This window comes from Phaenicophaeus curvirostris, chromosome 6, assembly GCF_032191515.1.
Source record: "Phaenicophaeus curvirostris isolate KB17595 chromosome 6, BPBGC_Pcur_1.0, whole genome shotgun sequence".
Taxonomy (NCBI): domain Eukaryota; kingdom Metazoa; phylum Chordata; class Aves; order Cuculiformes; family Cuculidae; genus Phaenicophaeus; species Phaenicophaeus curvirostris.
The window spans coordinates 39019292-39043208 of record NC_091397.1 but is presented as its reverse complement, the minus strand read 5'-3'; the positions used below and the strand labels follow the sequence as shown (position 1 = coordinate 39043208).

At 41.7% G+C, this 23917-nt stretch overlaps 1 protein-coding gene across 1 annotated transcript in view; it reads left to right on the top strand.

Annotated features, from left to right (window-relative positions):
* Nucleotides 1-23917, top strand: part of TBX20 (T-box transcription factor 20) — a 34320-nt gene that overhangs the window by 1334 nt on the left and 9069 nt on the right. The window contains exons 2-6 of the mRNA XM_069859834.1: nucleotides 803-1037; nucleotides 2230-2394; nucleotides 7190-7298; nucleotides 12788-12946; nucleotides 16481-16557. Coding sequence (XP_069715935.1) covers nucleotides 803-1037; nucleotides 2230-2394; nucleotides 7190-7298; nucleotides 12788-12946; nucleotides 16481-16557 — 745 coding nt within the window. The remainder of the gene's footprint in view (nucleotides 1-802; nucleotides 1038-2229; nucleotides 2395-7189; nucleotides 7299-12787; nucleotides 12947-16480; nucleotides 16558-23917) is intronic.

Below are 23917 nucleotides of genomic sequence, written 5' to 3'. Positions count from 1 at the left end.
CCCCCGCAGCCCCGCTCCCTCCTGCCCTCTTCTTGGGCTGAAACCGCCAGGGGGGCGGCTAGAGCCCCCGGAGCCTCCCGGGGGTGGCGGGACGGGGGGGCCCGGCCGAGGCGGGCGGCTGGCGGCAGCCGCACCCGCGCAGGTTGCGCGGCCGCAGGCGTCTTCTCCCGGCGCTCGCGTCCACGACGACTGCAGCGAAGCGGCCGGAGGGCAGGGCAAACCCGGCTTCCCGGCGTCGGGAGGGTGCGAGGAGCTCGCTTCCCCGCGGAGGCGGCGCGGAGCCTGCGCGGCCGCGCTCGGAACCTTCAGTGCCTTGCGCGCTTTGCCGGCGGGGCGAGCGAGCAGAAGCCGCCCGCGCTCCTCGAGCGTGACCCTCAGCCCTTCCCGGTTTAATGAGAATTGGTGACCTTGCCGTGGACGCCCTCGGTTAGCAGCGGGGGCAGCTCGCAGGGCCCACCCCGCTCCTCCGCGGAGCGCGGAAAAGCCGGGCGGCGATGCTCCTCGCTGCCTCCCCGGCGTCCCTTTATCCCCGGGCGCCTTCGGGAGAGGCGCCGCTACGGACTCTTCCCGCAGCTTATCTTGGAAAAATCACCACCCTGCCCTTTGCTGTCGCCTAAGTAACCGAGAGGATCTGCGGATGTGCTGGATCCGAACGGGGCAGCTGAATGATAAATTCCTGGGGTTTGTTGTTGGGGGTTTTTTTTGTTTTGGGTTTTTTTTTTTTCTTTTTGAATCTAGATTTTCTCGGCAGTAGCCCCGTCCTGGCTGAATCCTCTCTCTTTTCCTCTCTCGAATCCCGCAGAACAATTCGTTGAGAAATCCTCTTGCGCCCAGCCTTTGAGTGACTTATCCAGCTTGGACCCTCACGGGGATTTTAGCACCAGCCCTTCGTCCCTGTGCACTGAGCCCCTCATCCCCACCACCCCCATCATCCCCAGCGAGGAGATGGCCAAAATCTCCTGCAGCCTGGAGACCAAAGAGCTCTGGGACAAGTTTCACGAACTGGGTACCGAGATGATCATCACCAAATCCGGGAGGTAAGGCTGGGCGGTACCGGGATCCCTCCGGGAGGCTCCCTGAAAGTGACTCGGGGCGGGGGAGAGGCAAAACAAAATCCTATAGTTTTTTGTTTTGGGAGAGCAGCACGGATGGGCTAAGGAAAAAGGAGAGTGAAGCCCCTAAACTGCAGCCCCTCGGAGGTTGCGGGCAGCTGAAATCAAGCCGGGGGGGCTGGGGAATCACGGCGGCTGGGTAGAAAGTTTTTTGAGTGCCTCCTGACGTGTTCTGGGGCTAAAAGCTCCTTCGTGCCGCTCTGCGGTTTTGCGGGGCTGGGTTGGTAAAGACCCGGGGAAATGCGGGATGGTGGGGAAGTAATTCAGTCACGGCTTGGTTCAGTTTGCTTTTCTCTCGGTTGCAAATAATGTGCAAAAGAATCCCAGGCTTTCCCGTCATTTCCAACCACGCCGCTTCTTCACTAGGTTTTTAGGGTTCGGGTCAGTCAAACACAGTCCGGAGGAGGCAAATGTCTTGTCGGGTTTTGTACACCCTATATTACTTGTTATTAATGTAGATCCCTGATGGTTTTTTTTTTGTCTAAGTAGTAGTTACAATGTGGTTTTGTTTTTTTTGGTTTTTTTTTTGTTCTTTTTTAAAAAGTTGTATGTATAAAATCTGCAATTTGAAGTTCAAATTCTTAAGCTACAGCAAAACATTACGTTTTAAAGTTGCCTTTTGTCAAAATTTAAGCGAAGAAAGGAAAGTTTTGTTTTGAGAAATCCTCTCTGAAATATCGAGAGCAGGCCTAAAAGAATGTGTATCTAAATTATGTTAGACTATTAATGGAAATAATTTCTGCAATATTTCCCTAACACTAGTATAGACCCCATAAAAAAATTCCATGTTTAAGACTTCCGTACCTTAGGTACAACTATTTTCTGAAATCGTTGTGTGCTTTTAACTAATAGGCAAAAGTACATTTCTCATTTGCTTTTTCACTTTTACCCGTTTTTCTTTTTGCTTCCAGAAACTTGTTCAGATTCCAAGCTGCTCTTCCTGTGCACATTAGAGACATAGGATTTAACTTCTATCATGGTTAGGCAGAATCAATAAATACTTAATTTTTTTTTTCTAGTGGCTTAAATAGAATTCTTAATTTTAACAGCTGTTCAGAAGCTCTCTTATTTCTGTTCTCCATCCACATATTTATTTTCTGATTTGCCTTCATTTCAGGAGAATGTTTCCTACAATCAGGGTTTCTTTCTCGGGAGTGGATCCTGAAGCCAAGTACATTGTGTTAATGGATATAGTTCCTGTGGACAATAAAAGATACAGATATGCCTATCACAGGTCTTCCTGGTTAGTGGCTGGAAAAGCTGACCCTCCGCTCCCTGCAAGGTTTGTAGATTTTAGTGCTGGTCTTTCATTTATACTCTTAATTTTTTTTTCCCTTCAAGAAATGCTTACTATTAATCCTTCCATGTGGTTTGCAAACAATGCTCTAAGATATTGAGTCCGTACTCAACAATGTTAATTGCAGAACTCTGATTAGTTTCTGTGATGCAGAATTGTGCCTTAACTCTCTGCTTGAGGTTTGATTAATACTGAATGTTCCAAGCCGTGCAGGATTTGGCTAAAGTATCTTTTTGTGTGTGTGTGTATATATATATATATATGTGTGTGTGTGTGTAGAAATTAAATTTGCTGTGATTCAGATAAGAAAGCCTTAAATAAGAAGAGATATTGATTTGTTTCTGGGGTTTGCCCCCCTCTGGTATTATCCTCATAAAGAAAAGCAATCCAAGAACTGCCAGCCAAATCCAAGTAGAAATACTGCTTTACAGTTCAGTGTTGTTTATGCTTGAAATGATATTGTTTCTTAATAACACATCTGGTGTAAGCTAACCAATAATTTTATTCTTGCTTTTAGTAATCTCTTTTAGCAGGCAAAGTATGTATCAGTTTTACAACATAATTATTTTGGGTTTTTTTTTCCTCTAAGAAATCATGAAATTTTTTGAGACTTTGGAGAAAAAAAAAAATCAAGGAAGTTCCCACACCCTCCCTTTTCTATGCAGAAATAAAATGCTGTAGAAAATTAATTTCTAAAATCATTCTGCTAATGTAATTTATGACTGACTCCTTTACCACTGGGAAACTGAGGCTGTAGCATTAGGCTGTAAAGTAGGAGGGTGCTGCACCGGAGACGCACACTTCATCGTATTCAGCCCAGCATTTCAGTACGTACTTAAGCTCCCAAGTCCAATAAGACTGAAGCACATGTCGAACGGCTTTGCTGAGTCAGAGCCGGAGATATGGAAATAACATGATGCCTCTCTGGCTTCAAAGAAACCTTCTGTGGAGGGTTCTGTGCAGGCACACAGACCCGCTCCAGGTGGCTTAGCCCGGGGTTGAGAACTTGCTTATTACAGAGTCAGAAATTAGAAGTGAAACACAAGAAATGGAAGCACATTTTTTTTGTGTGTGTGTGAATATAGGGACCAAATCCTGCATGCTTTCCTCATATAATTACTTTGACTGAGATCTTGCTGACTCTTGATCTCTAGAAGGCAGCTCAGGGAAGTAAACAAACATAAAGCGCATGCAGAAAAGCTGTGATTAAAGACAGCAACCTACGAGTTATGTATGCTTTGTTTTCATGGCCAAAAGCTCCTTCTTGCAATGTGGTTAACGTCTGAGGGCTTCATTTGACGTATTGTAATGGGCACTGATCAAAACCCAAAGTAAAAACATGGATCCTGCTCCAAAAGAGTCAACATCAAAAGAAGAAATAAGGGAAGGACAGAAATAGTTTTAAGGCAGGGTTCTCCCCTTCTTATATTTCTGTTTACGTGCCCATTTGGATACTTTTGAAAAACTGGCTAATTCACACTATCTAGCATAGACTCATTCAATGAGGAAAAATAAGAGTATAAAACAAGGGATTGATCCTTAGAATAATTAGCAACTGCCTTACTGACTGTTTTAGACCTGGGTCAAACCTTCTTGGATCTTAATATTTATTATCGTTGGATGTGGTAGTTCTTTAAGGTCCTCGTCGAGTCAGTGCCCTTATGTGCAAATGTGTATCTGTGGTGTTTTGTTTCCAGGATGTTTTCAGAATGCTTAGCCAAAAGACCATGAGTCATAGCACTGGCATAGATTACTCTTTCTTTGTATGAACAATACTTGCATATACATTCATGCACTTTCTGTTTCTTTTGCTTCTATTTGGTGAGGAAAAAGATGTCAAGAGGTTCAGCATGCCGATGTTTGCGTTACTAGTGCTTTTTCTGGTGTTAATGCATCTTTTAAGGAGGGAAACCTCAGTCTTGCTCAAACAGATTAAAAGTAGTACTCCTTCCATCACAAAACAGGTTTGGTCCTGCTCTAATAACAGGATCCCGTAATGAAATTATCATTCATGATTTATTGTTTTCCAAACACTTGGTTTTAACTCTCCTTGCTTAAGGGTTGACAGCGAGGAGTGTAGGTGTGCTGAGTGCCTGGACACTAGTAACGAGGTGCTAACACCCCATGTATATCACTGCCTGCATCTGCATAGGCACAGCAGCATCAGGAGAATTATTCAGAAGTCGCATTACACACGGGTGTAAGATTTCGTAGGATTGAACCCATTAGGTGTCTTACTCTTTCATCATAAAAATAACTTTCAACGCTGACAGGTTGGTTTTTTTTTTCAAAATTATTAAGTATTCTGTGATTCTGTTTGAAAGATTAGCCCTTCAGGGAACTTTCTACAAAACCCAGTTTTATCCCTATCTTCCTGCTGTCAGCGTTTAAGATGATCTTATGTTGCAATGAACACTTGAATAAAAATACCTTTCAGAGAGTCATTTGTGAATTTTCCCAAATGCTATCTGAGGAGAGAATTCCTATGAGATACTTTATTCTTCTGAGTTGCTAAGGCTGTGTGAAGTGTCAATTTAATAAGTTTCAGTATGTACCTTTTTCACTATTCTTCCTTTTTTACTTCCTTTCTTTCGCTCAAAAGTCTCTCTCTTTTATTGTTCATACTGTTTGTCAACAATAATTTGTTTAATGTTCTATGCTTACAGAGAACTCTAGGTATGAAACCCTTGAAGGATATTATATTTTGCAAATTATTTGAGTCATTAAGGTAATTAAAAGCAGTATGCACAGGGCTTGTAGGACCAGATCAACTGTGAACTTAAATAGAAGGGGAGCAGTGTTGCATTCCAAAATATGCAAGAAGGAAGCAGTACCTAAATCTTGCGTGTATCATGAAACATTATATACAATGGAGAAAATTCACATCCAAATATAGCTCTGATGCCTTTGTGAGTTGGAGTGAGCAGCCCCTCATATCTGGCAGCAAAGCCCATGCAAACTTCTAGGGGAGCCTTGTGTGCTGTGCTGCACATTTATTTCTTTTATTTGTTTGCCTGTGGGTACTCATGGTATTGTCAGCTTCTACTTCGAAGGGTGATAGGTCTGGTTTTCAACTCTCTTCTCTGAGGTGTAGAAGCTCAGGCTATCCAGAAAGTCAAAATCAGGAGTAAAGCTCAAAAAAAACCTAAATCATAAGACTAACTGAAATGTTGCAGGACATGTTAGGGAGCCTTATTTGCCTTCTCTAATGCAGGGTTCTAAAGACTGATATTTTAACATTTTTTTTTCAGGAAGGCAAGGTTAATTTTCACGAGAGGTAACATTCTTTTGACACAACAGGATTCCAGGTCTTGGGTTCTTAGGCACATCATGATTTTTCATGAGCCTTGCAGTGCAATCAGCAGAGTTGACAGCAGTCAGGATGCCTGTATGTCAGGAGTATTTTATTGCAACAGGAACCCTAGCTCAGTATCCCTCCCCTGGACATAGCTATACCAGCCAAGCTGTGCTTTGGATCAAGGTAAGGAAAACATCCTGCACATCCGAAGCAAGCTGTGCCAGTAAAACTTTAGTTTCACTGTGTCTTGGGGATACTGTTGGCAAAAATGGAGAATGCAGAATCAAATCTCCTTCCTCTTTGAGCAACAGAGCTGCGATCCCCAGAGTCTTTAGTATGGGCGTTCCTTGATTAGGGATCACTGTAGTCTATCAGAGACTTAAACCTCATCATTTACTGGTTTTTTTCCATTCTCTTGCCTAACCAAAATTGTAGCTCAATAACAACAAATACTTATCTTTCTGACCTGGCATCTCAGTGCTGTCCCACCCACCTGATGGGAAAAACTCCATCCATGTGGCTGAAGACATCACCCAAAATGAGAGTCAGGCTCTCAGTGAGTGATAACCAACACTGACAGCAGCAGCAGAAGTCTAGTCTGCACTAGCTGAAGGTCTGGTTCAGCTCTTAATTCAATATCACAAAAGAAGGTTTTAGTTAAATAATTTTCAGCAGTACACCATTCCTGTAAAATCACTGTTTTTAAATAGCCAGGTACTTGTAATTAGTGTAGTTGTAAAGTATATATCATTGTATCTCCATGTCTTCCGTGCTTTTCTTCTGCTTAATTTTCTAAGTGGTGTATTGTTAATTACAGACCTGCAATTAATTTTTCCATGTCAGACCACTGTGCTGGCCTGCAGCCTTCAGCTTCTTATAAACAGATGTCACCACAGCTAATGTGTGATCGAGTGCAGGTTAAAATCATTATCACAGCTTAATGTTACATATAAAGAAAAATGCATTTTTATCTACATTCCCCCATTATCTCTCTATGACACCATGTTTTTTCTCTCAGAGCTGTAATCATTGTTATTTTAAGTGCTTGTTAGTACAGCTGTGGGGAAAGACATGATCAATTTTTCATTTGGGAAAAGACACAACAGCAAATGTTAGTTAATGTCTCCATTTTAGATAACTAGATAAAGTAATAGGTATGGTTAGAGAGCAATCTAGCACTTGGACATGGGATTCTTCATTATGTTCCAACAAATTAAACAACTCAAGTCATCTGGTTTACTGTCTTTCTGTTATGGTAATACTTCAGGCATTCATTAGTTTGGGGAAGAGTGTGTGTATCTTGTTTGAGTAGCAGCTCTGTATCATCCTAAGCTCTCAGGAAATTCATATCTGTAAACCCACCACATATCATGAAAGCAAGATATTGCGAGCTTTTTGATTTCGTACAGAAGTAATGTCCACACATAAGGCAAAAGGTGAGACTTTTTTTGTATGAGCAGGCTTTATCCCTGTGTTTTTCAGGTTGTACGTGCACCCTGACTCGCCATTCACTGGAGAGCAACTGCTGAAGCAGATGGTGTCCTTTGAAAAAGTCAAACTCACCAACAATGAGCTGGATCAGCATGGCCATGTGAGTAGCCCATCTTGTGGGAAAGGGTAAAGGAACTGCTGAAGGGGAATCACTAGCTTTTGCCACAGGACTAAGCTTGTGGGAGAGAAACCACAATGGGGAAAGGCTACTGTGGCCCCCATGTTACACCTTTCTTGGCCAGCCTTTCGTACCGCAGTGCGGGACGATGCTGAGCAAAGCTTAAACATGATGGGTTTTAATCTCTGTTGTAGAGGACGGGGTGACTTCAGAAATCAGTTTGTTTTACTTTCATGAGGCAGGGCTCACATCAGTGCAAGTACTCAAATTGTGCTCCTACTGCTGTCAGAGGCAGGACATCCACTGGGGACAAGTTCAGAGTGGGGACAAGCATCAGAGCAATGAAGAGAAGCAAGGCAGATGAGCTTTTTGTTGTGCTTGTGCCCACATGACTTGGCAGTATGCTTTGCCATGTGCAGTGACTAGAAAGCTTGGATGCTTTTCCATGTGTGCTTGGAAGTTCCCTCTCATTACAGCCAACCTGTTAATGTTGGGTCCATAAATAAGAGATCTTGTACTTCCAGACTTCCAGCAAGGGCACAGAGTCAGCAGAAAATACTGATGTGACCCCAAAGCAAGGGCTGTTGAATTGTAAAAATAAGTGTGCCTCAATTGCCCTCAGAATAACTGTAGACTACCTGCAAGTCAAGTTGCCACGGAATGGACTTCAAAGGAGATAAGTTCTGGCTCTGGTTGGTACCAGTTTGTTATCACAAGACCTAAGGCTAGAAGCTGGTAAATGGGATGCAGAGCTGATAGCTCTGAGCTCCTACTATGCTCCATCAGTGGGGACAGTTCCTTCAGCTTCCTGACTGTTTCATGGTAGATGGTTGGGTCCTGTCCCCTCCCCAGAGATCCTGTAAAGTGCAAGAACAGCTGCAGCTTTGTAGCCCCTCCAAATTACAAAGGAAGACCTAAAGTGTTTCCTGTGGGGTTGGCAGCTCCCCAGGGGAAGGCTGGAGGTACAGAGGGACAGATTTGAAAGGGTTGTTGGCTGAGAATGGGTAATTAAGAATAATGAGTGTAAAGCAGTGTTAGTAAATGAGTTGTTGGGAAGAGAGGAGTGATTCTGAATGCTGAAATGTGTAGGGGTAACAAACTTGTAATGCTGAATAACCGTGGCATACACGGTATCAGAAATCTCTCCACTAGTGTGGTATTTGTTACATCTTTGGACAGTGTGAGATAGTAGCTGTTTGTCTGAGCTGAGTTCTGTGCAAATGCTTCTTATCCAAAAGACAATTTTTATTCAAGACCTAAAAATTGAACTACAGCCACGATCATTTAAAATACATCCTGGGAACAACAACAGCAAAAGTAGTTTAAACCAAAAAAAAGACAAAGCCCAGATAAATGCCTTTGTGTCGTTCTTTTGTAAAGTTCTGCCTGTGGGTATATTTTTCTTGAATCCAGTTCCCACCATTGCTCCCTGCCTGACTAGGAGGAGAATGTCTTCTTTTTTTTTTTCTTTCTCTTATTTCATAATCCTTAGAAGGGCAAAGCTGAAGATTTGTGGGCTCTATCACTGAGTGATGATAGAGCAGTATACGTGCGCACTTAAAAAGAAGCATTTTTCATCATAACAGGGGCCATGTGTGCCTCTAATAAAGGGCTTGCAGCAGTATATTGCAAACTAGTTAGGAGCAGTGCAGTTCCCAGAAGCTCAGATGAGTATAAAGAAGTAGTAGGTCTGAGAAGCTGTCGGGAACAGAGACGTGATGGAACAAGAAGATGTAATTGTCTCAGATACAGGCAGTAGCAGAAAATGAGCTCTAGCCTCTGAGATGTGGCTTCCTGATTAACTTTCCAAGAAGTGGAAGAGGTGGAACCCATTCTTTGTGCAAAGGGTCTGGATAACCAAAAAAGTCAGTGCAAAGTTTTGCATGTTCAGTTAAGAATAAACCCTGAAGGCTTGTTCCTTTACTGAGATCTGTGTGACAGGTGTCACAACTTTGTGGAGCACTCCTTTTTAAATATTTTGTGGGTTTTTTATATCACAAATGAGGGTGTTGTTTTATGTGCTCCCTTATTGAATCTATGTAAATACTATCATTGGATGCCTAATAGAATTAAGGAAAAATATCATTCCTTGGAGCTTTTAAGGAAGGCTAATGGCACTATGACCAATGGCATTTCTAAGCTCCCATGTACTAAGTGAAGGGGAGAACTGAAATGCCTCCTGAAACCTCTCCCTTCAGTTCGAAAGACCCCTTCTTCACTGATGGAATTTTTTTAACTGACCTGCGAAATTCTTAATTATATTTGATATGGCCTGTTGGTTCATGACAAAGTTTTAATGACCTAAAAGACACCTTTAAGTCTTAGTTACAGGAAGAGAATCTGGATCCAACCTGTTTCGAGTTTGTTCTAGTTCCTTGCTTTCTCCATCCTCCAGAAAACAGTCTTGGTCGTTAAGGTAATTGTAGTGGTTTATTTGTAGGATGGTTCATTTCCTGAAAAGGAATCTGAAGAGAAGAGGCATTTGTTTGTTTTCTTTTATTCAGAGACTTTTGGAGCTGGCAAGCATCTCTGCTTGTGTATCTTCAGCAATGTGCATAACCCCACAGTTACTTACATATTCTCTGCAAGCATTAGGCAGAAGTCTTATCTCTGTGTGCATGACATACAGCTTGCTCCATGGAAACACTTTCAGATCTCCTTACTAGAGGAAGGAAATGGGTTCTGTCTGGATTTTTACAGCCAAGCAACTAATTCCCGTTTTTCTGATTGTGGAGCAGTTATGATCGTGGTGTTCTGTTTTTTTTTCCTGGAGTTCTGGTCATGTTTTTCACAGTGACTACTTCTTTTAGGACTTTTGGTTACCCTTAAGTGAGGTGGCACTGTTTCTGGCTTATGGTGAGGTGAGCCATCACTGTATGCAGCATTGTAATTGCCTTTCTGGCATTTATGATAGCAAAATTCAAACACACGAATCTTTGGAGAAATGAATGCAGAGGTGTTAAGATGACCAACAAGTAACTGTGAAAGCAGGCATTTCAAAATAGCCACAGGGAGTTATACCCTGGGTTCTTTTTTTAAAGTCAACCTGGCAGATGTTAGGAACCTCCATGTTTTTAGAAAGAAAACTTTGCCTGGTAACGCTCTTCTTCAGTGAATATGGAAGCTGCATTTGCAGCATAGTTCCTGAACTCAAAGATACCTCAGGGATTTTGCAGCTGGCATCCAGATTGCTTCTGGTGACCAGTCTGTAGCCAGATGCCTACAAACCTGCCTGACCTTACAGCAAAGAGGATCCTATAAGGATGGATTCTGGTCATCTCCCCTGCTGCAGGCTGTCAGCACGAGGGCAGATGGGAGGGCTGGAGGCCTGTGACCACAATGTACAGCCAGTAAGCATGTGCTGTGGGGGCTACCGTAAGTATACACGCACCTGACGTTTCTCTTGGGCACGCAAGCGTGAATATCGCAGAGCTGGCATCTGGGGTGTGATAATAGCTACTCTGTGCAGGTAGAGAACTGCTTGGACTTTGAGACCACCCTTGGGGGCTACTCTGTGCAATGCACCTTGTGTATCTAACTCCTTTCTGCTGTTTTGATGGTCTTAACATAAGAAGTTGCACGAATATTAAGAGGCATCTCTGCAATATCCCACTGACTTTATTATCAGTGAGTACTGCAGTGCTGGCAGCCTGTTCAGGGATGCAGATGGAGCATTACATACAAAGTCCCTCACAAAAAGAAAACAGTGACCTTAACCTTGGCCACGGGTCTTTTATGACCTTCTGGCTGCATTTGGTACTTGTTTTGTACCTGAATGACCTTGTTTGCCTCTGGTGGGAATGTATGGGTAGAGCATAGAGGCAAAGAATATTATTCGTGTGCCCTTTGGGTTTCAGAAAACTTTTGTAAAGGATTACATGGTCTTGTTTGAGAAATGGGGTTTCTTTATCACAATTTGCATTCACAGAGGAGTGAAAGGAAAGGGAATGTGTGGGAGCTGCCCTGTCACAGCCTTTTCCTCTTTCCGTTCGGCTGCTCCTCAGATGTAATGCCATAACATAGCCTGAAAGGCAATGGGAAGCACTGAGCTCTGTGGGCTAACCCCTTAGTAAGCTCATCACCATCCGTGTACCGTCCTTTAAAATGTATTTTGTAGCTGCTCACAGCAGCCCAAGTAACAAGGCTGGTAAGACAATATTTTACAAAGAGAGGGAAAAGTGCTGAGGATATTAATGGCAAAGTTAATGGCCATTGTGTGTGTGCATATATAAATTGGTGAAGTGGTTTGAGAAAGGACCTGAGTTGTTAAAAAAGGAGATGCAACATTTCCAGGATTATGGTTCCCTATCAGTCTACTGACTCCTGTTGCTGTGTGTCTCCCCCAAAGTCAGTATGAATCAGAACAATATTTGGCCCCAAAGGAACAGTGAAGAATGCACTGATGGAAATTTTAGCCATGACAAAGCTTTCTCTAAGCTCCCTGCTCCAATGCATTGACTAAGTTAGCATGAAATACTGCACCAAGTTTGCTCTGTTTCAGCTGAAGTTCATGTTTTTTGAGGCATGCACATTAGCTATTCCAGATGTACAGAGCTGGCTGTAACGTCATTATGGCCCCTGCAAAATAGAACCACCCACACTATTGCCAATTTGGTCTTGTGACTGTGATTATATCCAAAACAAGGACTGGTGTGAACTGAGCTCTGTATTTAATTCTTATATTGTAATACTGTGGTTAGAGGCAGCCAAACAGGCTTCCAGCCAGTGGTAACTAAAACATGTGGGACTCTCGGTGTGATGCCAATGAACTTTGAAATTAGTTAGTTGTTACATTGGATTTAGAATTATCTTGGGAGCTCGTAAATGGTTATTAATGAGGATAAAATGGCAAAATGTAGTAATTTTGGGGTTCTGTACTGGGTTTCCTCCTTGCTGTCATTTTTGGTAGTCTGCGGTGAAGAGCATCTGTGAAGCAATTTGCTTTAAAGGTTTGCCCCTTTAAAAAGGATCTGGGGAGTTTTATTTTTGGTCACCTCGTTTGTGGTAGTGGTGGTTTTTTTTGTTGGGTTTATTTTTTCTGGCTGTTTTCATTTTGCACCTGCACATTTTTACAAGTGTGGATTCTCAATCATGAGCTTTCGAGAATTACATATCTACACTTGCAGCTGACACCTGAAAACTGGAGCACACGCTAGCAATAGCAAATTCTCTGTGTAAAATGCTTCACCTGTAGGAACAGGTATTTATGCTTAAAAAACGTGTGCTCACCAGTGCCGTAGGAGTGAGAGGAGGAAACTAGCTCCTGGGATACCTGCTTTTCCAGCTTAATTTTCTGGAACCGCTTGAAGGAGCTTGAGACTTTGCTCTGAAAATCAGCCCCTGGCTCATTAGATTTCAGATGTCTCCCCTGCAGTGTTAATTGGATCTTGTTTCTCCCCTATGGTTTTACAGCCTTTGAGGGTTTTGTTAACCGTCCTCTCAGGACAGTGCCTTCTCACTCTTTCTTGCAGATCATTTTGAACTCCATGCACAAGTACCAGCCAAGGGTCCACATTATTAAGAAGAAGGATCACACAGCTTCTTTGCTAAATCTGAAATCGGAAGAGTTCAGGACATTTATCTTTCCAGAAACAGTTTTTACAGCTGTTACCGCCTACCAGAATCAATTGGTGAGTACAATTGTGAATTTCCATGGATTTAACTAAACCCTGCCCTATTGAAAACTCCCTTTTCCCCAGTCTAAACTAGGAATGTTTCTAATATAACCTACCTTTCCATACTAATGTCTGTAGTGACCTTGTCCAACCTAATTAATATTCAGGAGTAATTCTTACATATACATATAATTTGATGAGCTTCAAAGGGCCATAAGGGTTATTAATGGGAGTAAAGATGACATGAAAGAGGCTTTTATTTGTCTTCCCTTCATCTATACAAATCTGTTGGCATCGTTTAGTCCTTTTCTAATTATAGCTCATTAAGGAACTCTTCTTATTTGCAGTGATCTTTCATGCCACAAGCTATTTGCTGAGAGATATTCTGGTTTGCATATGATGATTTCCTGGGCTTAAAAAGTTGACTAATTAAGCTGTAAAGCTCAAACGTAAGGGAAATCACTCAGAGATATACTTTTCAGAGGCTGCCCAAATTACCTCCAGATGTTTGAGCTTCAATTTGCATGCCAGTGAATAATATATACAAAATGGAGGACATCATAACAATGGATTGCTAATGAGTAATTTTAGGACGTATGTAAACAGAGAGCAGGGGTTCTGCTTGACAGTGGATAGGGTTTTAACATTTAAGTCAGTGGAAATATGTTGTTGGCTTCAGTGCGATTCAGAGTGTGCTTTAAGGGCGAAATGACTATGGCACTTCAAAACAAAACAACCTTCTTTCCCTCTCTAATTCCCCCAAGTTAAGAAAAATGTAAGTGCTGTCCAGACACGTGGGCAGGCAGCACCACAGGGTCAATGTACCTGCTGCATTATTTAAAGAGGTGCACATTTCTTAATATGAAGGAAAATTAATTAATTTCTAAATGCTCTGAATAAAGTGGAACTACTATATAGGAGTCCAAAGAAGCTCTGAAGACAATAGTAGTAGTAAGTTGGTCCTTATGACAGACCCTCTATCCTGTTTTAAGTCTTTAGTATCGGAACGTATTGATTTTAAGTGCAGGTTTGTATCTGAATGCTGCAGGGAACACATTCAGCACCTGGCAATCTCAAGAACATAATGTTTGGCCAGGCAGTTAGATTTTTCCCCTTAACCTTCTGTAAAACCCAGCAAAATAATGGGCACAAAACCAACTAAACTTGGAATTTATTTCTGTAGGATGGATTTGTGTTTACTGACAATATTTACAACAGAGATATTTCTAAACTAACCTTCCCAAAGCACATACATTGAGTCCTGGAAAATTTCTCAATGGAACAGCTCCGGAACCCCTAGAGGTTGATGCTGTCATTTTATTTATGACTAATGAAAATGGAGCCTTTTTTCATTTTTGCCATTTCTTTCAGAACTGTTTTAAGGAGGGGTTGATTACATTTCTGGAGGTTATTAGATAAAAGCTAAATACATTACACTTTCAACAAACTATCTCATAATTTAAGATTTAAAGGGCATGCATTTATTTAAACAGTCAAACCACTGCCACAGAGTTGAATTGTAGGTCAGATTTCATTTTAAAATGCTTTCTAGCAGATGTTCTCTGATTGTGAGACGGTCTCTGAGGAAAAATATGGCCATAAACGATTGTGAGTCTCATCTGGCTTTGGTGGATACAGAAATTTTCTCTTGTGATGTCATACTAAATCTTTAATATTAGGAAAATAGAAGTTTGATTGGTGAAAATATGCTCTGGAGATGAAGAGACATCCTTATTGTTCTGCAGCATAGTTGGCTTGGAGTGCTGGTGATCTAAGTCAATGGAACTAGTTAGAGCTTGCCTTTTTTTTTCAAGGTAGTTTTCAAAATGCTACCATAAAATACTTGAGTATATAAAGCACTAATCCATCATTCTTTGCAAGGTGACTACATCAAGGGCTTTATGGATATCTTGGGAGCAGGATGAGACGAGATCTGTGACAAGAGCTAGTGTTCAGGTAGTTTCCATCATTTCAACCTGCATGAAGGGACAGCTTCAAACTCTCAGCCAGCACAGAGATCTCAAGCTATTTGACCAGCGCATAGGAACAACTAGTGAACTGCAGCGCTTCCTGCTTAGTGACTCAAAGCAATGACCTTCCCCAGGCAGCTTGACCCAAATGGGCCCAAAACATGGGGCAGGGAAGGTAGCAGCTCAGGGGTGCAGTGAGTTTCCCAGAGTGGCACTGAAGGTCTGTGGCAGCTGTAGGAGCAGCCACTCAGCACATCGTTCATGTACCACAGACCAGTAATTAAGTACCCAGGTTTTGTTTTGGTAGGCTTGTCCCTCTCTCTCTGTGGTTCCCTCACAGAAGAACTTTTTCTCAGAATGAAAAATGGGGTTTGATTGCTTGCTTTTATTTTAGTTTTGGAGGAGCAGCCATTCCATTTTGAAATACCTTTGCTGAGAGCATTTGATTGTTTGAGGATTTGGAAAAGATCCCCTTTCTTTCTGAGTCTTGAGGGCCGACTATTAAAACTGAGGTTGTGGCCTCTTCAATACAGGCTTTTTTGAGGAGAGCCAGGCTGATGTAGCTGCTGAGTTGAAATGCTGAGACCCATGGATTTTCATGGGCTTCAGCCAGAGTTGGTGGCATTCACTGGCTTGCAGGACAGGTCCCATGTTGTCCCTCATTCCCACTTACGGTTGTTTTCTTAGAAGTAGTAAGGCTGGAAAATCAAAGTATTGATGACTCAGGTTTTACTTGCCAAATCTCATTTTGTTGCACAAGTAGAAAATATCACAAGGGCAATGGTGTATTTTCTTCTTGGATTTCCCCCCCAAAAACACAGTGGAAGCCGCCACCTACACCTGAAAAATGTCACTGCAAAGTTAGGGGGAGCCCTGATGCTTTGGGGCAGAGGGACTCTTGATCAGTGGGTTACTCTGGCAGAATGGAAAGGCTGACAGGTTGCGCTGGGCAGGTTCATAGAAGGGAGGAGGTATTTTGTTGCAAGATCTCTGGTTTTCTAGGACTGTAATGGTTTTAATGGGGTTACTCCTTTAACTCCTTTCTGTCATTTTAAATCTGAGTTCTCCCCACATTTTACTTCCCTCCTTTCTTTCCTCAGCCTCTTTCCATGCAAAACAGTTAAACTGCCCGTCTGTGATGGCTGGTAGGTCTGGCCAAGGGCATTTGTATCTGCAGGCAGCGGCTCTGACTTCGGGCTCATACTAGTTGATGTGCAGCTCCATCAACGAAGCTCAGACTTCAGCAGGGTGCTGTGTATTGCTTGTGGAAAAGGCAACCTGATTCATGCTGTTAAAGTATTTGGAAGCAGTAATGCTGTATGTGCGTGCGTTCCTACGGCTCTGGGTAACATGAAGGCTGAGCCCACTGTGCCCTTTGATTTTTCCATTGCCATATTTGTAATACACCCCAGTTTGTCTTCCTAGCTTTGCAGCATCTCAAAACTAGCACACATGCACACACACAAGGCGCATGGATAAAATTAGCATTTAAGTCAGGAGGATGGATTGGTTAACACTTTGTACGCTGCAGTACTTTAACACTACATTCATGTTGCATTGGTCTTTTCTGTGTTTTCAGATAACAAAGTTGAAAATTGACAGCAACCCTTTTGCTAAAGGATTCCGGGACTCTTCCAGACTCACTGATATCGAGAGGTAATGGGAACTTTCTGTTTACTTTCCAGGCAGATAAGATAAAGAGAAGAGAGAGTTTGTAGGAAAAAGCATCCTTTCAACTCCTGAGAAGCTGTGCATTTTAACGTTATCTTGTTGCATATAGTAAGCCTCCTCCACCTCCTTTAAAAATACATATAAACTTTATAAAGAAAGAGCTGTTTTGAGTTTTGACATCTGTTCCAGTTGGGGCCAATAAATTCATCTCCCTGAGGGGGCTTTTTGAAGGGGGGAGAGGGTCAGTTTTGCAACTTCCAAATGAAAAGCATTTTTCTTATCGTGCCATTTAATCCTATTGAGGGCTGTGAATTGGGTCACTGGGAAACAAGGGCAGTGGTCCTGTGAAAAACATCTTTATAGCTCTGCACTGCTCCACACAGTGGAAAAGAGAGAGAGTAGCTTCCCAAAATACACTTCAGCAGTCCCAGACACTGAAGTCAGCAATTATTGCCATCAGGACAAATCCCATAACTCCCACTCTGACGACAAAGATGCCATTTTTGTTTCACCAAAATTGTACTGCAGGCTGCATCAGGGGAAAGCTTTATCTGGAAACTGTTGAGTTTTGTGTGTGTACAGTTCATTATAAGCAACTGCTGCCACAGGGACAGAAGCATTAACTCATAGCTGAGTAGGAAATAAGGTTCCATTTGTTGGTAGCTTTCCAGTGCATCACATTTTTATGAGATCTTGTCAAATAGTTTAGCTGATGAAGCAAATTAAGCTGCTTGTGTCCTATAGGCTGGACGAGAACTCAGTGGAGATGGATATAGCTTATCCTAATCTTCCTGTGAGCACACAATCATGAAAGAGAGTTTGGAGAAGGCAAACCCCTCTATCTTTCTGTGTGGGGATATCCAGATGTATCGGAAGCATCTTTTGTGCGTGTATGTAGGGGATAAACTGCTCAACACAGTCTTATTCATACAGCTAAAGAAAATCTTTACAGCATTTCAGAAGTATATCAATCTAAGCAGGTCCGTGGCTGGGAAATAGTGGTATATTTTGTACCTTACTAGTGACCAGATCATTAGTGATCCGTTGAGTAATGGGGTGTAAGAACAGTAATTTGGGAGAGCAAGCTTGTAGATTTCAGTGCACACTCACAAAGTTATTAAAAGTTACTTCCTAAGTGAAAGTCTTAGCTGAAAACGGGAAAGAAAAGCAAAGCAGATTTAATTAAAATACCACAGCTTGCTGTGTTGACAGAGTACAAAGGCAAACAACATCCAAAGCTCAGGTTTTTATGCAATAAATAGTCAAGAAAGGATACGTAGGAAGAGAAGAGTTTGATTTTTCACATTTCAGCTTCCTTGTTTTACAGCCAGGCAATATCAAATGACACAGCTTTGCAAGGGCTGAGACAGTCTGAATAGATAAGCTGGCAGAAAAACTTAGTTACCTCTGTGCAGATGAACCCACTATCGTGGTGCTGGATATGAAGGGAATTTTTCCAGAGTACATCTTATTATAACAGCACATGGCATGGAGTCAGAAACACTGAGCATAAACCGCAATGCCCTTTTGTTTATTGATAAGTGTAAGAATAGAGACCGAGATAGGCTGCTTAGCCCATGCTTGAATGTTGCCATGAAAGATAAGGTAGCCAAATGTGAAACATACAATTAGTGCATGAAATAGGATGGGAAAAGTATTGAAATGACATTAAATCTCTGGATTTGAGAGTCCAAGTTTGGGTAAAGTTTGGGGTTTTTTTTATTTAAATGGGAAAGCTTAACACTGATCAGGCAACAGCAGTATTTTAAAAAACAAAACCTGCTGCCTAACACATCAAATAATGAGATAGTTAAAGTGTTAACAGACAAGAGGGCTGGTAAGAGATTTTGAGGATTTCTAAAGTTACCTGATACGGTCTCAAAATACCAATTTTTTTTCAGTTCCAGCATCAAAATATTTAGGCAGATGAGAATGTCATTCTCCAAGTGCCCACTGGTTCTATAGATTTCATCTTAGTACCAGCAAAACTACTTAAAGAACTCTGATACAAAGCAAAAGTAATAGAAAAGTGAGATATGACAGCAGGAAGGTTTTCTTGCTTGATGTCCGTTGCAATATGCTCTACTAGGTGAAGGTGATACATTGAATAGGACTGCATGACACTTGCTCTGTCTAGCTGGAAACTTAGTTATTCCTACGAGATCACTGTCTCGGGGAAATAACCACGCAGGCCAAATGCACATTTGCACAGCTCTTGAAAAGTTAGTATTTATCTAGAAGCTGTGAAAATGCCTTCCATGTGCTGCTTCCTAAGCATGTGCATATGTAATCCACAGTGCTGTGCCGTGATGATAGTGTAAAGCATCCTGTAATGTTAGGGCCAAGGGAGCACTCATTTATTGTGAGTTCCAGCTTTTCCGAATGACCTAAATAGTGTGAAAGTGTACAGAGCTTTGTATTTCATTACCAGGTATTTAAGCCTACTTTTTCCTAAACAGCCTTTGGGGAAGGAAACAAATCAGATCAATTGATCTTTAGAGACCTAAAGAAATTAAATTAGTCTGGAGTCAGTTACTGCACTAAACCATCCAGTAATTGGATTGCTCCTTGTAACTGATTGAAAACAGCCTCTATCTGTAACAATATAGGGGGCTTTTCTTTATAGTAGATCTGAGAAAAAAACCACATCTTTTTATGACATGATGACAGAAATTGCACTTTTTTAACCTAATTGAATATGATTTTATAAATATGTGACTAACGATTTCAGGCTTCCCATTCTAGATTTACAGCCTCTGTGTAGGAAATTCAAGCTGCACATGCCTTTAGGATTAAATCTGTTTGCATTATACTTGTTAGAGTTAAAATAATACAAGTAAAGGTAGTGAAACTTGTAGAATGGTAGAGGAGGTAGGCAACAGCAAAGCTATTGAAGTGCCTGTATTTTCTTTTGCTCCTACCTAAATACTTTACAGTAGTTTCATTATACTGATAGCTATAAGTGCAAAGCTTTTAACCGTTGAAAAAATCTGAGTTTGGTAGATGCTGAATTTTCAGTAGGATATGAGATGCCTTCTGCAACTAACTCTTTCCATACGTTATTTGTGGCAATCTGTTTATGGTGAGGGGGCAGAATTTGTTTGAGGCTACTGTGATTTAGATAAGTTGCTGATTCACCTTTTGATCTTTTTATGTGGTATTTCTATTCCTTCTATTATAAAGACTCCCACAGTGGTTGTGATTGAAAAGCTGAATATTTAGCAGCAATTATTGGAATGTGGCTCTTGAAGAACTGTGGTGTTGACTGTGGGATGCCAAATGCAGTAATCTGGATAAGCACGATAATTTTTAATGGCAATATTTGTGAAAAAGACTGGTGCAGAGCAAATCACTGTGGAGATAGGCTTTAAGGGAACATCTTTATGCTTCTGCTTAAGAAAAAAGTGCCAAAGCCAGGAAAGATGCAAAATCAGAACCCAACATACTATTTTCTTTTTGAGTCTGAATTTATGTTGTTGTGCCTTTTAAAAATAAGCATAAATAAATGACACCATTGCAATTAAATGTCATGCAAACAATGCAGTGAAAAATTTGATCATTTCATGAGTGCAAATCAATGGAACTACTGAATTGTTAATAATGATCAAACAAGAGCTGACATATCATAATCCTGATTGGAGCATTGCTTGTGTATTTGATCCAGTATGTGATAGACAAGTTCAGGGTGTGGACTTTGAGCTATTAAAGAGACCTAAGGAAGTAAAACCATCTGCACAAGTCCGATAATGGTTCTGGGAGGTGGGTACATACTTCAAGAGGCAACAGCTTAGGTAATGGAAAAGTATGGCTGCACACACAAGTGATTTTAAGGCAGAGAAAGAAAGGATTGGGGGATGGGGGAAGTAAGAGAGCTGCACCCCAGCATCCCAGCTGGATTTGCATGGTAATCAGATTCTGAATTTCTCCCTGAGGAACTTCATGTCTGAAATATGGAAATACATTGTACCAGCTTACAAGGCTGTAAGCTAAACGCATGCCAATACCTGGATATGGGCACTACCCTGCTGAAGTAGCAAAGCCATGTGCTTAACGATGTGCTGTCCACAGCAGTCCTTTCCTCCATCCCTTCCCTGCTCACCCCACAGTGCTACCCTCCTCCCCATTCCCACCTATTACTGCTGGTCTAGAAGAACTTCCCTGAGCCTTGAAAGCACCCTACAAACAGCCAAAAAAATATTCTTTCTACAGCCCACTCCCATGTCCACGGTTAAGTAGGGCTTTGTCATAGTTCTCCAACAAGTCAAATTCACCAGCTGATCTTATATCCCGAGTGAGTTCTCAGTCTGTGAATGTTGGCAACTAGCCATGGGAGATCAATCATCTCTGTTTAGTTTGGTAGAAGTGAAATCCTTAATTTAGGGAGAAAACCAGAGACCCCAGTGCCTAAACACTTGGTATCTGGTGCCATTCCAGATGTGCTTATTTTACTCCAGCCTCCAGCTGCTGCTCCAGAGGAGTAGATGGATTGTCTGTATCTTCTGAATCATCCCTTCCATTGCAGATAGCTTGGACATCTTAAGACATCTAGAAAGCACTACCTGACTGCATTTAGACACCTGAAACATTCTCTTCAAACCTGGTTCCTCCAACTCTGCTTGTTGTTAGCAAACAGCCCCCCATGCCAGCTAAAATCTCTTCAGCTCCCAGCCTTTTAAGCACTCATGTCCTGGCTCATTTTCCACTTAGGTATTCTGTTATCTATATTTTCACTTGTGCAAAACAATATAGGAAGGTTTCATTTTGCTAGCATTTTCCACTCATCTCATGCAGGTGTTGTGTGTGCATGAGGGGAGGGGTTGATGTGAGCTCAGACCCCTTGTTTCCACCGCAGAGGAAGTTTTCCAGGGACTTCCCATCCTCTCAGTTTCAGAGCACTGCTGTGTCCTCACCTCTCATCTTCTGCCTGGCTGTCAGAAAGAAATGGTTGCAGTCATTGGATCAAGTGACACTCCACGGGGCTGGCTATGAAAGAGTTACATGCGTCACTATATTTGGGGAAAAAATGATACAGAGTTTTGATATACCTTTTTTTCCAAGTCAGAGAATAGAAATGTAATCTTATCTTTTTTTTCTCCCCCGTTCCCTATATAAAGATAGCTGTTTTCCTCATTTTTATTTGCAGTTTAGAGGATTGGGTATATTTAATAACCTTATGCTCCTTCTTCATAAGCGTCATTACTTTTCCCATATCGTGGCTTCAACCAGGTTATGTGACCTCCATGCATATTATAGCGTATTTCGGGGGGGGCCACCAGTAAACACCACTTTGGAAATACACCTGTTCTTTCTCCTGCAATCATCAAAGCCTAGATTTTTCATAATATAATTTCTGTATCACTTCTTTCCTTAAATTGCATGTATTCTTGGAGTACTGCAGTCATCCAGTATTTGCCCAACAGTTTTGATTTTGTGTGAAAATGTTCGGTGGCTCTGTATTAGCCTTTGTGCCCAATTAAACGTCAGTTCACATGAGCCAAGGAAGTTTTGTGGGCCCTAGGTCTTCCATGACTGGAATTGGTTCTGCTCTAACACAAGCAGTGGAGCAGAGCTACTTTGTTCTAGTTGAGGATTTGATCTGTACTGTGTACCGTGTCACAGCTGAATTAGGTTCCTAAGGTCAGTCTGTACTAATTATCTGCCAGTATAAGAGGAACTACATGTAGCAAATTAATACATCTGTGTGTTTGTGCGTGTGTAAAACAGCAACTAAAGTCCTCAGGAACATGAAGGCTGAGTGATATATGAACAGTGGTTCTGACAGTGTTTGTTGTTCACTTTTAACTGTTGTTGTGGAAATGTATTTGTTCCTCTTGCTGCGTTGTTTTTTGTTTGTTTGTTTAGGTTGTTTTTTGGTGTTTTGTTGGGTTTTTTTTACAGACTCATTTTTACCACTTGTGTCTTGGACAAATTAGTCATCTTTTCCCTTTAAAAAAAAAAGTTCTACTACACTGCAACTTCCGACAAGTTTATTTTTGTGCCTTCTCAGTCCATTTATTCCATCTGTCTTCACCTCACCTCACTTCTGATGTCTCTGTTATCTGGGCTTTCTTCCAAACATACTAACTGGCAGCCGCAAAAAGAAGGAAACCTTTGAAATGCAGAACTAAAGAAGTCATTCAGGCTGCAAATTGATAATTCATACACTTTATATCCTGTTCTGTATTTTTCTTTGTGTTGAACTGAATGGCCAAGAAAAACACAGTTGTTAGTTTTATTATTTTATTATTTTCCTTCTGTTAATTTTTTTATTAACATTGCCTTTTTTCTTGTAAAGAAAAAGAAAAAAACAAATGCCATGGCACCAGGTACATGGAGTGGTTTCTGAAGATATCCTTGCCTTTTTGCTTATCTAGCATTCGGATACTAAGGACAAAAAGAGAAAAACGTGTTGCTCTACTTTGCTTGGAAATTTGTACCTCTTGTAGTCATTTCTGAAACAGTAACTTCTGCAGAATATATGAGTTCAGAGTGCTTTGCTCTACCACCTGGTCTTTCTCACCATAGTCTGCGTTTTGCGTATTGTCTTCAAAGAAGGTTGACTCTGGCTCCCAGTGGAATGTGTGGCTGCCTATCACATCAACTCAATCCTCTTTGGAGCCATGGTCTAGATTTAAGATGAGTACTAGGTCAACCTGGCTCTAGCAAGCTAGTTCCAGTTTAGCTTTTGTAATACGTATTGCCTCAAGCCTTCTAATCCCAAAGGGAGAAGGTAGGCTTCCTGTCTCCATCCCCTGGGTGCACTCTCTGCCAAATTTGGGAAAATCTGTAGCTTCAGGTGCATGCAGGCATGTAGTGGAAGCAGTGTTGACAGTGCATTGAAGGTGGGTGGACCTTCATCCATATCAGCAGGGCTCGTGGTCATGTGCTCCAGAATTACGGTCATGGTGACCACTGGGCTGCTGTGAATGAATGTTACTCAGCCAAGGCAAAAGGCACACAAAAAGTGACATGAAGAATCATCAAAGAGATGCCTGCTTCCACCTACAAAGAAGCATTGCTCTTTCATCTTGATTAAAGATCCTGCTCAGGGTAGCCTGGGATTTTACCATCTCCTGAGAAAATTTCTGTAATCTGGGTTGACGGCAAAAGGAAGAACCCTCATGGAGGTCTTCTCAATTGCTACCCAGCTCAGCTTTGTTTTCTACCATCTCCCAGTTCATATCCGTTGTAAGATCTTGGGTTTAGTCTGTAAAGTATTACTGAGTCATTTGTCAGCTACATCAGGATTTTTATATCTACTTTTGATCCTCTGAGACTACTCTGTACATACAGGGCACTGTTAAACAAACAAGGACAAAGACTCAGCTTGTAGCTGCAAGACGTA